At 39.5% G+C, this 16,267-nt stretch overlaps 3 protein-coding genes across 3 annotated transcripts; 2 read left to right on the forward strand and 1 right to left on the reverse strand.

Annotated features, from left to right (window-relative positions):
• The first annotated feature begins 3,539 nt into the window (after positions 1 to 3,539).
• LOC120777188 lies at positions 3,540 to 4,837 on the forward strand. Its single transcript, XM_040108356.1, has one exon. The coding sequence runs from the start codon at positions 3,644 to 3,646 to the stop codon at positions 4,799 to 4,801; it is 1,158 nt and encodes a 385-aa protein (XP_039964290.1). The 5' UTR covers positions 3,540 to 3,643; the 3' UTR covers positions 4,802 to 4,837.
• A 2,001-nt stretch (positions 4,838 to 6,838) lies between these two features.
• LOC120777189 lies at positions 6,839 to 8,315 on the reverse strand. The gene is made up of 2 exons (XM_040108357.1): positions 8,253 to 8,315; positions 6,839 to 8,193 (listed from the first exon to the last, which is right to left on the reverse strand). Exon 2 carries the CDS (start codon positions 8,184 to 8,186, stop codon positions 7,047 to 7,049), a length of 1,140 nt encoding a protein of 379 aa, XP_039964291.1. The 5' UTR covers positions 8,187 to 8,193; positions 8,253 to 8,315; the 3' UTR covers positions 6,839 to 7,046.
• Positions 8,316 to 10,509: 2,194 nt separating this feature from the next.
• LOC120777149 lies at positions 10,510 to 11,553 on the forward strand. Its single transcript, XM_040108294.1, has one exon. The coding sequence runs from the start codon at positions 10,531 to 10,533 to the stop codon at positions 11,551 to 11,553; it is 1,023 nt and encodes a 340-aa protein (XP_039964228.1). The 5' UTR covers positions 10,510 to 10,530.
• Positions 11,554 to 16,267: the final 4,714 nt, after the last annotated feature.

The following is a 16,267-nucleotide window of genomic DNA, read 5'->3' on the forward strand; positions in this document are numbered from 1 at the left end:
AAAAATGCTTGACAAATTAATAAAAATGTCTGTTATAAAATATTTTTCACCACTTACTAAAGTGAAATTCTTCACACGCTTTATTTCATAACATTCGACTTCAGATTATGAAGGTAACTCAAACTCCGCCGGAATAACGAAAACTATTATATGCGTACAGGGTTTGTCCAGTAAGTAATAAGACTGATTTTGTTCTGTCGCGACTCTACTTCGGACCGTGCGCTCACCGACAGGATTCGGGAGAGGGCGTTCCTAACTAACGAACGAGAGGCTGGTCAGTTGCCTCTGAGCACTTGGAGAGTCAAGAAAAACATTTTCGCAAGAGGTAAGCGATTAAATTCTGTGTGAAACTGGGTAAATCTGCGACAGAGACGTTTGATATGATCAAGCAGGCTTTCCCAGATGATGCTTTAGCAAGAAATTGTGTGTTTCTGTGGCACCAGGCCTTTTTGGAGGACCGGGAAGAGATCGCTGATGAATAAGCAAATCCAAGATGAAAATGACGCTCATTGTTTTTTGTAACTTCAAAGGCATCGTCCACAATGAATTTGTTTCTCGTGGACAAACCGTCAACGCCAAGTTTTAAGTGGAAGTCCTCAAGAGACTCAAACGATGAGTTAATTGGGTCCGACAAGACATCGCAGCCGATTCGAAATTGCACCACGACAACGCTCCGACTCACACCGCCTTTCACAGCTACCTAACCAAGCCCAGCATCCCAACGCTTCCACATTTGCACTACAGCGCAGAGGGGGCCCCGGAATTTGTTTCATTGCCTGAAAAGACCGATGAAATGAAAGCATTTTGACCTCGGCTCTCAAGGTTATTCCAGAGGATACCCTCTGTGACCCTTCAATGCTTGGAAATCATGGTGGCAGCGCTGCATCGACGCAGAAGGAGCATATTTTGAAAGTTTTTAAAGAATTGAAAGGATTGGTTCAATAATTTTTTTTAATTGACTGAGTCCTATTACTTTCCCGACAAACCCTGTACCGTACACCGGATTATGTGAAATATTATATATGAGTGCTAGAGAAAGTCGTCTGAAACAGTTTCTGTTCTTGTAACTGAAGGGTTCCTTACTTTTTTACAGAAAAAATACAGGAGCTTAAAATTTATTGAAGAATGTTTAATATTATTCGAAGGTATATTCTTTGGCATTTATTTTTTAAGATTATCTCTTTCAAACGTTAGCCGCGGCTACGTCTAAGATGGTCCATCCGTTGCATTTAATTTTCGATAACTCATTAGGGCATTTTGACTAGTAACTGGCGAATGAAACGTGTGATATTTTGCTCCAAGGCCCGATTCGAAGCGGAGTTGTCTGTGTAGACTTTCGATTTTACATATATCAACAGGAAAAAGTCTAATGGTGTAACATCACACGCTTTTGGTGGCCAATTGACCGACCTAAAACGTGGAACTATCTGCTCACCGCAATGTTCTTTCAATAAATCCATTGATTGATGCGATGTGTGGGAAGTGGCGCCGAGAGCACGTAATTCAATTTTAGGCATCAAACATCGGTTATCATGACGAGATCGCCATTGCCAGTTACGTTCTCACCCGTATCACTATTGAAGGAATATGGACCGATGACTCCACCGGCCAACAACCACGACATATCGCTCCATACGGTAGTCGGAGTTCCTGCGAACGACACCGAATTGACTCTCCACGGACTTCGTGTATATTCACAGCTACACCTGCTATATTTCCTTCACTGCGTGCTGGACGTGGTATATTCGGTTCAATATTATCCAATAATGAATGCTGGGTCCAATATGAGTGATGGTGCTGCGAATAAATAGTATGCTCAGTAGGCGGATTATGTTAACCATATTTGAAAAAAGTACCTTTACTTGGATCATCCTTTATTAACGCTGTGCGCAAACTGTTACCACAAGATGTGATCTATCGTGAGATTGAGACAATTACAGACACTATGTGGACCTTCATATATTCTATATTGCATGAACCAACTTCACAGCAGTCGACTGTATCGGTATTTCCAAATCAGCGGAATCCAACTAAAGTTCTTCGTGCACCTAAGTAAATGGTTGCCTATTTTTTGGTAAAACTTCCCATTTGCAACAATTTCAGTAGAACAACGCAAAGAGTAAACTCTGAGTGTTGTACAACCATTTGTTTGTCAGTTATCTTGTAAGCAATCAGCAAAACCAATCGCCAAGTTCTTCTTTACCACGACAATGCGAGCTCTAACGCATCGACTGAAACAACTACATTTTTGAGCACTGAAAACATTGATTTGATGATTTCTTTTGTTGTTCTCGTACGTAAAAAATAAACGAAGAGGTCTACGGTTTTCAACACCTAAAGAGATAGTTGATGCGTTCAGGGCGGATGTTTGGTGATACTTCATTCAGAGCAAAAGTGCTTGGATAATTGGTTCAAACGTATGCAAAAGTGTAAATTGAGACTATTTTGAAAGGCCATAAAGAAACTTTTGACGATTAGTATTTGTTTTTATGCTCTAATCCTGAAATATAAAAGACAACTATCGTTTCAAGAAAAGCTTTTACCTGAATTTATAAAAATATCTCACAGATTGGCCGAGATGTTCGACAGAAAGTCAGCCATAAACACTGAAGATCAGATACTCGGTATCTGTAAGTATGTAAAGTTGTGAGCCGATTTCAACAATTTTTGCTCGTAACATGCTATATCAGAACGACACTAATTGTGTACTTTTGTCTCTGCTTACCAACCGTTTCCTACATTTCGTATGTGTTAAACATCTTATTGCCAATTCAAGAGCTGCCATTTCATCCAGAAAAAGGTGTACGCTGTGGGCTTGTGGGATTATCGGTCCATATTTCTTCAAAAATGATGCCGTTGAGAACATAACCGTCAATGGCGATCGCTATCTCGTCATGATAACCGACTATTTGATACCTGAAATTAAAGCCCTTAAACTCGGCGACATATGGTTTCAACAACACCTACATCCCTCAAATCGCATCAATCTATGGATTTATCACTTCGGTGAGCAGATAAATTAACGTTTTGAGTCGGCCGATTGGCCACCAAGATCATGTGATATCATACCGTTAGACTTTTTCCTGTGGGAATATATGTATATAGTCTAAAGTCTACACATTCAATGCCGCTTCGATTCTGACCGCGGAGCAAAACATCACGGGTGTCATTGAACAATTACCAATCGAAATGCTCGAACGAGTCATCGGAAATAGCACTCAACGAATGGACCATCTGAGACGTAGCCGCGGCCAACATTTGAAAGAGATAATCTTCAAAAAATATATGCCAAAGAATGTTCTCTCGAATTATAGTAACATTATCCATCAAACTGGAAGTTTCTGTGAATCACCCTTTAGTTGCTTTAATATTCTGTCTTATTTCGTGTATATATAAAGTTCACTATAACTAGTTAAACTATTTCTCGATAACTTAAGACAAGACAGCCTACGGAAAATAACCACTCACATAACATCTCTGTTATTTAACAATACTTTAGAAGTGAATCTACTTGATTTGCCTCAGATTTCTTCGTTAAACTTGTTTAAACTTTTGAAAACATTGTGCTGTTTTCAAAACTTTTTTTTCAAAATTGAAGAATAAATAATCACATAAACACAAAAAAGGACCGTGATATATTATCATGGCACCAAAAGCGCAATTTACACTAGAGGAATTGACCAAGATTGCCTTAGGCGCGCCAGAACTGACCACTACGAGTATCCACGTACTTCATAGGCTCATTGATGTGATACTCAAGAAACTTGATTGTCAGAACGATACGGTTTCGATTAAGGGCGTGGAATCCGACTGCTTGGCTGAGCTGTTGAACAAATCCAAGTCAGCGCCAATCACCTTGGACGATACACAGGTATCAATTATTGGGCCGAAATTGTACGCTATCATAGAGCTGGAAAGGTCAATCGACGAAGTGAAATCGAAGCTTGATAATCATATACAAACTGCTAGAAAGTTTGGTCACTTGTCCCAAATGAAATACGACTTAAAAGATTGGGAGAATTTTAAACATAATGCAGATAGTACATGTATACCATGTGTTGAAGAGAACACCTTGGCCTGCTATATGATTGGTAATATAGACTTCCTCAAAAAGCTCCAACGGCGTATAGCCGAGCCCATGATCTTAAATCTATTTGAATTTGAGCAAGAAATCAAAGACCTCAGTGAAGATATGAATCAGTTGATTGCCAATGCCTCAGCCAATTTGGAAAAACTGGCTTTGATTGAAGGTTGTCTGCGCGCCGTTGAGGATCTGAAAGAGCAGATTGAACAACATAATTTGCGGTTTCTGGGCACCATGGAAGAGGTGCAGGATATATTGGATTTTAAATTGGATAAATTGCAAATTCCTGCACTTAAACGCTACGTGACCATCAACCTAAGCCGCATTGAAGCACACATAGGGGTCATACAAAATACGGTTGACTGTCCCAAGCCGCCAGGCATCATCAGTAGTGGTCTGCGTTGTCTGTCGTGTGGCGATCGACAAGTTTGTGCTGAGAAAGGCGTTCATGGCATGAGCCTGCTACCGGATGCACATGCCTTTATGACGGTGCGCTTGCCTAAAGTGTGCAAATGTACGAAAAAATCTTTGAAACTGGCATTAGGTCGAAAGCAGACCCTCTTAAATTCAAATATTATTCCTGAGCAGATCAGAAGAACACAAACAGCTTCAGAAATGCCTACCACAAGTCTTTACATGGATAATTGTAAAGCTATTTGCATTGAGAATTTCAGTTTGTTCGAAGGCACCGATGGGAACTTGTATCGCAAAGGTTAAGGACTCTCACAGTTGTGCATGTGTAAGCACAATACAAGCGTACTTATTTTTATATGCATATATACATATATATACCATATATATGTCATCAAATACGAGTATATTTGTAATAAATTACATTTATTTTTCCTTAATACGCATGCAGTGATCGCCATCAAAAGGGGTACTCTCACACGAAGCTGTTTTGTTCCTTTCATTGGGGTTTTTTTTTAAGTGGCGGGTCTCAAACCAAGGTCAGAACCCTGGAAAGGGATGTTTCGGTTTTTTACCTAAACACGCTTTCAAACGGAATTTTTTTTGGCTACCCATAGGATACTTGATCTACGACCGGAAATTGTGAGTTGCTTGAGTCATATGGAAAGGAATCGTTCACTTGCATGAACTTCTACTCATGGCTCCATGCTCTCGAATTACTAAGATCGAATTCTGCAGGATTTACGCCGCAAAGTAGTGAAGTTCTTGCTTACAAAGACATATGTAGTAGTTGTTGCCACGAGTAAATGGTGGCTCAAATAAACTAAGACTTTGAAGTTATTCTTCTAAACCACATCGATAAATTCCAATAAAATTTGGATTATTTTCCTGCTACAGCCGACCAGAATTTCTAGTTCAGCCTAGTTAAAAAATATAAGAATTAGAGCCAGATATCAGCACTTCCACTAGCATTTTACCGCATGACAATAATTGGCATTTCTTTAACAAGACTAAGAATAAGGCCTAGTTATGATTAAAACTAATGCGGGTTTCTCCAAACAAGCGAATTATTTTTTTCACGTAACAACCCCTTCAGCTCGGGAATGGTAGTTTTCTAGCTTCGAAACCGATCTCAAAAGTCCATGTCATAGCAATGAAAACAGTCTGAAAGTCCTTCTTGCTTTTCTTTCATAAACAAATATAACCGTCATATCTACCATATGATAAAGGTGTCTTCTTTCTTTAAGATAATTAGTTTTCAAGAAGAAATAAAACGCATACAATTGCATAAAGAGTTTGACGTCATTTTAAACATCATGGTCTGCTATTATGTTTAAAAAATGATTTCGGACTAGTAATCACAACGGCTCGAACAAATCCTAATTTCCGACCACTTGCAGCAAATGGGTCCATATATCAGCAATAACGCGCCGAATGTTCTCTTCAAAGCCGTCAATCGTTTAAGACTTATCTGCGTAGACAAGCTACTTCACATAACCCAGTCCAGTGATGTTGAATCGCACGATCATGGGGGCCACCCCACAGACCCACGACGCGAGATAATGCGCTCACTAAGAGCATACTTCAATAACGTGGTATGGCATGTCACGCCATCTTGTTGGAATCAAATACCGTCCACATCAACGCCAGGCATGAAGAAGTCTTTAATAATGGCTCTAAAGCCTAGTGAGCATAGTAAACTTTGACCTTTTGAAGATGTAACCGCGTCTAAACAGTGGAGTGGGAATTATGATCGCTCCAAGTGCCACAAAGTTGTTTATTCAACCCTAAGTGAGCTTCACAGGTAATCATAATTTTCTTCTGAAAATCGAAATCCGTAGCCATCTCATTTTGGACCCATTCAACGAACGTTCAGCACGCTTGATGGTAGTTCGGTTTTATTTTTTCACAGGTTGGAATTTTGGAAACCCGACTTTGATGGGCGATTATGTCGACCAAAATCTCGTCGACCAGTCAAAAAGACCAACCCATACTTTTAAATGAAGCCCCGTTATGTGTGGAAATAAAATCTAACTAGTCTTATTTAATGTCGGAGACTATTGATGGAGCCAACTTGGTTAAAATCAAGTTTATAGTAATATTTTGGAGAAACCTGAGAACTCTTTCATTAAATGTGGAAAGAGCTGTCCTTACTAAGATAAATGCATTATATCAAAACAATTGCTCTGAAAGCTATTAAGTTTCCACTACGGACTATCACTCCACCTACTCATCCATAATGAGTCCAACCTAAGGTAGCTTGGAGCGTCTGTGAATTTGCATTAACATAAATACTTCTTATTAAATTTTATTATTAAGCTTTACAGGAAACCTCTCGGCGCATATCTTCAGGTCCAGCAGTGTGGTGACTATTATATACAAAACAATATAAATTTATTTTCTAAAAATTATATGTGTTTGCGAAAAGCGGCTACATATGAAGGAGTTTATTCCATCGCAAAAATATAAAAATATAAATCGTGCTCACATTCCATATTTGTATGATTGATTTTCGGCAAATCTCAGGACTCTTACCATTTGTAGATATGTTTCAAACCTTGCGATAATAAACGCCATTAGTACCCTGAAATACCTCAAAGTGGTCGGACTGTACATAACATGACTTGCTCATTTCTCTTTTTATTTTGGCCTCCTCCGTTCTTTCGTTTATGACTTTGAGCCGTTGCAGTAATTCTTTTTCCTGTTCTTTTGCCAAACATGGACCGATCCGCCTACAAGCTTCGGCAATTTTTCGCTTTCTAACGTCAACCACTTCGTCACTGCGCTGCGGTGCAATCAAAATCGGCCTGCTTGTGCATGTAAGTTCGCCTCTACATGATAAGCATGTTGTGGGCGTACCTGAGAATTCTTTGGGAATGTCGCAGCTTTTTTTCTTCTTAAGTATGGCGCAAACTTCATTGATTTTTTCCGTTTCGGTCTGTATGTACTTTTTAAGTGTAGGTAAAACCACCTTATACATCTTACCATCCATCATCCGCTGCAGTTCTTCCATGGCCTGCTGAAAGGATCGCTTCTCCAGAGAAATTAGCTGACTGAATTTGTCAACATCGTTCGCGACGTATTCTATATATGACAAACGCTTACACTTTTCTTCTAAACGACGTTGATAATCTAGTAAATGTACATGCAACTCCTCTATGCGTTTCCTCATGTTCAGTATCGGACCGATGACAGGCTCCTCAACGATGCGCTTAACTTTGGTAATGAAATCGTAATTTTCCAAAAGATTGCAGTACACGTCCGTCTCAGTTTCGGCATTAGTACAATACCATTCACACGGTCCGCAATACTTGGACCAATCATTTATGGAATACATATTGCTGTCTTTGTTATTACAAGCGCGTACTTCGTCCAAATGTTCGTTCAGCTGATCTTCGAGATGCTTTTGATGTGCCCGCAAATGTGCCAGCTTTTTCATTTTGTGCGAGAGCAATTCCACTTTGTCGGTATTGAATGGTAAGGCCGCTATTCTGCTCTTTCGCAAGATTGATTGCAGGCAAGCCGCCTCCTGGCCGTCTATTTCCACCTTTTCGTATTGGCAGTCGAGCTTCTTGAGCAGTATGTCGAGGAGACAATGTAGTATCGAGATATTAATTTCACTTATTTTCGGTGCGCCCAGCGCCATTTGCAACATCTCCTTCAGGCTCACTTCAATATGCGTTGTGGTCATGGTTATTCTGGTATAAAGTGCAAAAATATATTCAATTAACGCGGAAGTATGTATGAAAATACATACATATGTATATACACAGACGTCTTTTTTACTGAAGCACAGTTGAATGATTTGCCATATTACTAGGCGAAAGAAAGAAAAACATTTTTTGACTTGAAAAATATCAGCTTCTGAGTAAAACTACCCCATCCAGAAGGTGTGACTTTTTTAATATTATATAAGAAAGCTTTTATCTGATAAATGCATAATTGTTTTGACCAAAATATGCATATACGCCTTCTGAATAGAATTTTAGACTTCTGGAAATCCTCAAAGGACTTCAGTTGCTAACATAGGTTCAGAGTTGTCGTACAGTGCGCACTGAAAACGTAGGTATGGAACAGAGTATCGAAAAAGGCCCGAGTGCAACATGCAATATGCAACATTTGGAGCTGTAACCATCTATTTTATGGAAGATTTTACGAAAAGATCTTGGTTGAAAATGCAAGACCCATGCAAGAATTTAAGTCGAAAGTACATAAGGTGCGTCGCAAATTCGGGGAATGGGTGCAAAACGATAATACCCACCGATTCCGATTTTCACAAGAAATTTTTTTATTAACCACTTTTGGTTGAATGGGTACGTTAATAAAATCGGGCTACTGAGGATACTATGCGCAATACCATCACCCATCTTGAGACGCAGCATTCATTTTTGGATAATGTTCGACCGAACAAACCACGTCCAGCACTCAGTGAATGAAATACGTAAAACAGCAGTAGCTGAGGGTGTACCCGAAGACTGTGGAGAGTCGTTTCGGCGCCGTTCGCAGAAACTCACACTGACGTATGGAACGACTTTACTCATTTTATGTTATTTTAAATAGACGCGAACGACAACACTTAGCTCTGTAGGCTATTGGAAAGTTCCAAAAGAGCCAAATTTTAGTGACGAACCCCATTTCTGGCTCAATGGGTATGTAAACAAGCAAAATTACCGCGTTTGGCACGAACAGCAACCTGAAGAGATTGAAAAGCTGTTATTTCATCCAGAAAAAACCACGGTTTGATGTAGTTTGTGAGCCAGGTGAATCATCGGTCCATATTTCTTCAAAAATGATACCCTCACCGGTAACGTAGCCGTCAATGTCGAACGTTGCCGCGCTATTTGACGCCTGAAATTTAAGTTCGTCATCTCGGTGACATTTGGTTTTAACAAGACGACACCGCTTCCCACACATCGCTTCAATCTATGCATTCATTGAGAGAACTCTTCGCTGAGCAGATAATTTCACCTTTCGGGCCGGTCGATTGGTCACCAAGATCATGTCATATCACTACGTTAGACTTTTTTCTGTGGAGATATGTAAAGTCTAAAGTTTATGCGGACAGTCCCGCTTTGTTTCAGGCCTTTGAAAAAACTTCACGAGTTTAACACGCCAGTTATCAGTCGAAATGCTGGAAAGAGTCAGCGAAATTTGGACTCAACGGATGGACCATCTGAAACGTAGCCGCGATCAACATTTGAGAGAGATAATCTTCAAAAAATAAGTACCAAAGATTGCTCTTTCTAATGATAATAAGCATTATTCATTAAATTTGAAGCATCTCTGTTTTTTCTTTAAAAACTAAAGAACAATCAAATGTATCACCCATTATATGGATAGCTCATCTAACCTATCCAATATTCTGTTTATCTTCCAATTTTTTTCAACTTACAATGATGATGGGTCCAAATACTAAAGGAGTTTCAAGTTTTATCAGAACTATCTGAAGAGTCCAAACCTTTGGCTTATGCAATAGCATTGCCCTCATAATTTCTGTGATTTTTCTAACTTCATTCATACATGCAATGTCATGAAGAAACTATATACCCTGTAGAGTTCTTAAATTCCCTCGACCTGTCAGTGGTTTGAAATCCAAAGTTGGTGTAGCTGCCATACTTATGGGGAACTTGGACGCGCCCAGAAAGTTTCGCAGAAAATTGAAGGTAATTCCCTAACTTAGATCCTTTGAAACTGCGAAAACAGTTTGTTCGGTTGGTCCACATATCCCCTTGCTTCAGAAAAGTTGGTTGATCGTCGAAAAGTAAGAGCAGACTCACAACCTCCCTAAAAGCGTATGCAATTCTAATACCCATGAATACCTAACTCAAAAAAGCCAAATCAAACCATAAAATAGCTAACTTGGCAACACTGAACTCCAAGCAGTCGCCTGTCTGTTAGTTGTTTATTGAAAATACGAAAATATTTTCACCCGGGTGCGATATTTTGTGTTTTAACATAAATACCTCATCAATAAGTTATCATATTACCATAAAAGATTTAAAGACCAAAATCCTAACGTACTACATTGCTGCAAAATGGCAACAACATATATTGAATTAACGCTGCGGGAGTTGTTGCAAATCGCTTTGGGTAGCCCGAAAATTTCCAGTGTTCACTTGTCTTTGTTACAAAGTTTCTTTGACATACTACTAAGGAAGTTAGATTCACGAACTGAGAGGATTGAAATCGACGGAAAGATGAGCACCTGCTTGCAAGGAATTCTAAGAGATAGCCGCATATCACCGTTTCGTTTTGAATGCGTCAAAGTCGAAACATTCTCCGAGAATTTTGCAAAAGTGGAACAGCTTAAAGAACATATTGGTATACTGGAAGACAAACTAATGGCCCACTTCAAGCAAATACGACATGACGAAGGTACACAGAGCACACATTACAGCTTGAGCAATTTCGAAAAGTTTGCCGAGGCTTGCGAGAGCTTTTGTTTCTGTCCCAAAGCTGAGGACGAGATTTCGTGCAAATTAATAACAAATCCACATTTCATTGTACATCTCATTGATAGCGCCATAACCCCGCTGCTCAACGAAATGGATAGCAGACGTAAAAGACTTAGTGACCTGCATGCAAAGTTTGTCGATTTGAAAGATCGTCTGAATAAGGAGCTTGATGAATTGAATGAGAATTACAATCGCTGCATAATCACTGAGAAATTGCGTGAAGAATTTGAAAGTGATAAGATCACACTTGAGATGACAAAGACTGAAATACGTAACATGTTGTTAGCTAAATTGGATAAAACCGAGGTGGCATTTATCAAGCGAAAATTCCACGAACAGCTGAGAAAAATAGATAGAGAATGGAATAAAATAATAGCATTACTCAAACGAAAAAGTGAAGTGAAAAAAGTTATTGCCCCAAATCAATGCATCTCATGCCTGGGACCAATCCATTGTGCCGTGGAACCTGCTAAACCGGTACCACTAAAAAAATGCGCTGAGGAAAAAAACAGTGAAGGACGAAAGGAAAAGAAACGTTACAAAATCAAAATATGTCCAAAGTTAATTCTTGATGAACATCAAAAGCACAAGAAGACAGTCTAAATTTCTGTATGATATTACAGCTAAAATACTACATTAACTAAGATTTGAGTTCACAACTGAACAATAACACCCTTTTAAGTTGATTGCTCTTTGAATTCGAGATGTTATTGTTTTGTTGATAGATTTCGTCCATTTTCGGATGCTGTTCTTCTTCTTCTTTATTGACGTAAACACCGCTAACGTGGTTATAGCCGAGTTTACAACAGCGCGCCAGTCGTTCTTCCTTTTCTCTGTTTGCCGCTGATTAGAGTTTCCAAGTGTAGCCAAGTCGTTCCAACGGACACTATCAGAGCTGGAAAGTTTTTATCCATTCGGACGATATGACTTCGTCAGCATAGCCGCTATCTTTTAATTCGCTGAACTATGTCAATGTCAACGCATAGCTCGTACAGCTCATCATTCCAATGCGCAAAGTACCATACATTTACCGCAGAACCTTTCTCTCGAAAACTCGACTCATCAGATGTTGTCATCGTCCATGCCTCTGCCCCATATAGCAGCACGGGAATAATAAGTTACTTATGGAGTTTGGTCTTTGTTCGTCGAGAGAGGTATTTATTTTTCAATTGCCTACTCAGTCCAAAGTATTGTATCGTAAAGTACCTATCGGTAACAGTTATTCTGGGTTGGATTTCGAGACTGACCTTGTTTTTGGTGTTAATACTGGTTCTAAGATAGGCAAAATTATCTTTGAAGTTATGACTGTCAACAGTTACCCTGGTCAACAGTCCAGAGCAGTATGGAAACTCAACTAGTAGTAGTTTCGTCTACAAGGTCAGACCGGAGATTTAATTTTGGTATCACCGTGCCCTTGGAGTTTGCTTCAACCTACTCATGCGGGCTGGCTCCTCGAGAAGTATCGTGGTGGTTGTGGTTAAAACCCGAATGCGGGAAAAACTGATTCTTTGTCAGTTGGTTGAATGTGGAGTTGCATTGAAACTGGGCTCCGGATCTAGTTGTACATTCTTGTGGACGATTGTATCTTCTTTATTCAGATCTGCAGCTCAAATTATTATCTCCAGGAATAGATTACAGATGACGCACGATAGGGAGTCGCCGTGTATGAAACCTCGAACGGCTCGGAGAGATCCTTCCCGATCCTGACGGAGCTTTTGGTATTGCTTAACGTCAGTTTACACAGCCGTATTAGCTTTCCGGACTGCTTGGTCTGCAATAATTGTTGCAAGACAGTCCCGAAAAGAAGGCTATACGTTTGTGTGCTTTATGTTTATATAATTTCCGTTAACATTAGGATAACAATACAAGGAACCACACGTAAACAAATTTCTTAATCTGGCTACGGTAGTGCTGCTGGAAAGCGCCGTATTTTAAGTGACCACTATCTTTACATTACTTCTTCATAAATTTTTAGGCATTTTTTTATCGTGACGTTTTCTATCGGATGTGTAGCTTCCTTTAATTTTCTTTTCAACTACTTACCGCTCACGGCAAGCGATCGCAAACAGACCAGCATAATTCAATGCTGCTTCCGCAGCTTTCTTCGACGTTCGACATTTGCCGAAGAAAACGAAGAAAAACGAAATTAGGAGAAGGATGCAGAACAATTCCGCACATCCTTTAAGACAAGTTGTAAAACGAAAAATTTAATGAAGAGAACTCTTTAAGAGAGGGTACTTACGCTTAGAAATTGATGCATTTTTGCTTCCAAAAAGTTCATCTATTGGAATTATGAGTGATTTACTACTGACAGTACTGTACAGCATTGTCCGATTTGAACAATTCTGTAGTGATTGTAGCCTTAAACAATAACTCGTCTCTTGAGGAGAAAAGATATATGCATAGAGTAACATTTTGCTACAGTCAAATTCCTTTCGCATCAGAAAAGCTGTCATCACGACAACATTATGTGCCACGAGCAGGTCACTAAACACCTGTAGGGAACCGTCGCCCACCATGGAACCATTTTCCATATTTGTTCAATTTCGGACTTGTTATTTTTACGTACTTTCATTAGCTCTCACAGCTTGTTTCATTCATATGCTAGAAGGTCAATTGGGGCATTATCGCTTACGACTATTATTGCGTCACCTGACACCAAATAGTCGATAAGATGATATAGCTCGGAGGGCTGGGGTACAGTGAACTGTGGCCAATTCCTTACGCCGGTCTCCCGTTTCAAGCACACCTGCCCAAATAATAAAACACTGATTGTTGCCGCCATAGGAACTTTCTGTTTTCTTGGGTTGGCTCTCCTATGTTGGCCTCTCTGATGAGTTGGGAGATGATTTTCGCTGTCTTTTCTGCGAGGTGCTGGATTTGTACCCACAAAGTTAATATAGGATCGAATTTTACGTCTAAGGAGTTTACTGCTTATGTAGCCTTCGTATATGCGTATTTGTTTGGACATTTTTTAGAGAGGTATGAGCGAATTTTAAATAAGATTTGTCTGGCATTTCATTTTTGGTCATAACTAATCTTTCACAGATCCGGACCTGTAATTGATCCCTGCGCTGCTCCTCACGTAATCGCTATTTGCCTTAATCGTTCTCTAGTATGGTGCAGCAGATGTCTATTAATACTTCTTCGCATCACAGCATCGAAATAATCGGGGATTTTAAAACTTATTTCTAAACCATCGATAATATTCACCCGCCTGCCGCTGTTGAAAGCGTTTCGAACATCTGAGGTCTATTCGTTTTTATTCTACGCTGTATGACTTCTTCACTTTCAAGGACCCTTCCACGGATCCTAAAATTGACCTGTCAGATTTGAAACCGTGCTGTCTAGGCGAGAACCCGACAGCTTCATTGATAGCCGCTATCAGTCCAGGTTTAAGTCGCTTTTCATACAGCTGTCTCGCTGTGTCGAGCATGTGTACTAATCAGTAAGGAAAAATGTGATTCCAGCTTGCCATCAGCATATCCCTTTTATGCATGCTGTTGTTTCTTTTAAAGTTCAGGGAATATTCCATCTTAAAGACTGACGTTTTATATATTTAAGTCAACTGCTGGCCGTCCTATCCGTCTATTTTAAGTATTTCTGCTATGATCCCGTCCTTGCCTCACAATTTGTTAGTTGTTCCGAAAGTCTTATAGCCCGTTCGTGTTCACTGTCTCTTTCATGCGTGTGGTAAGTTTTGCGCTTACGATGTGATCCATTTTGGCATCGTTTAAGTCCGACAGCTTTGTGCGAACTCCGAGTTTCTGCATAACTATTTTATACCCTAGTTCACAGGTATTTTGGACACCCTCCCGTTTTTGTTTTTTGCTTATATCGATGGCATGCTTAAGCTCCGCTTAATAATTTATTATTTCATAGGCATCTCTTATTGCTTAGAATAAAGGGTGATCCATTTCGAGGTTTCCTACTTTTTTATCGAAAAAACACACAAAATTTTAGGCTAATGGGGAATGCTTACTATCATTCGAAAGAACATTCTTAAGCATTTATTTTTTGAAAAGCTTGATGCGGTTGCGCCTCAGATGGTCCATCCTCTGAGTGCCACGATCTAATCGACCGGCCCAAAACGTGAAATTATCTGCTCAACAAAGTATTCTACTCTCTCAACAAATCCATTCATTGATGCGATGTGTGGGAAGCGCCATTTTGTTGAAAAATGTCTTCGAGATGATGCTATCATGACGGCCATCATCTTTTAAGAAATATGGACATACGATTCCACCGACTAACAAATCACACCAAACTGTTGTTTTTTCTGAATAAAATAGCAGCTTTTGAATCTCTTTAGGTCATTCTTTGTACCAAATGCGACAATTTTGCCTGTTTACATACCTATTGATCAAGAAATGGTTCAAAAACGTCGGATCTTCTTGGAAATTTTCAGGAGCCCATAAAGTGGAGCGATGTCGCTTGGAAAGGTCGAGCGGCTTCAGTTTTTGTTAAAGCTGTATTTTCTACGGTTTCAGTTTAAGATCTCGACGTAAAATGTGCCAAGACGTTCTATACTTCATTCCAAGTCGCTACGAACGGCGCTGAATCGAGTCTTCATGGTCTTCGTGTACACTTTGAGCTACGGCTGCTATATTTTCTTCACTGCATGCTGGGCGTGGTCTATTCGATCGAATATTATCCAATAATGAATACAAAGTCTCAAGATGAGTGATGGCAGTGCGAATAGTATGCTCAATAAGAGATTATGTTAACCATAAGTTGAGCGAGGCACGCGAAACACATTCATTGCAGAGCGTGAATTTTCGTAATAAAGTTACATGACTTGTAAACGTTGTACAGGCATAAGATTTTCCACGAAGAAATGACAAAAATAACATGCCAGCTTGACACGACTCACTTGTGATCTGTCATGAAAAGACTACTGAAAAAAGTACCTCTACTTGGATCACCCGTTGTATACATATTAAAATATCACTTTTAGTTCAACAGACACTTAACCCCCCTCCCCCACCCCACTCTTTACCACTTTATATTAAAAATGCAGATTGCAATTAATAAATAATCCGAAATGGCAGTCATCTATTTGTGGTAAGTAATCAAGCAAAGCCTCGATGTTCCACTTGGAAGCCAACCAAAAAGTAATTTCACTAATAGTACGAATCAGTAGAGCTCAACGTTAGTTACATGTGTACATATACCATACATTTACACATATTTCAGGAATATTTTTTTCCATCTTTGTCCATTTAAAGCAGCTGACATATTTGTAAGCATGTATGCGCCTTTTTTCCTAGCAAGAGCAAGCATGCTCTTTATATAATAAATGCAGCTCGAAATCATG

This window comes from Bactrocera tryoni, chromosome 5, assembly GCF_016617805.1.
Source record: "Bactrocera tryoni isolate S06 chromosome 5, CSIRO_BtryS06_freeze2, whole genome shotgun sequence".
Lineage (NCBI taxonomy): Eukaryota > Metazoa > Arthropoda > Insecta > Diptera > Tephritidae > Bactrocera > Bactrocera tryoni.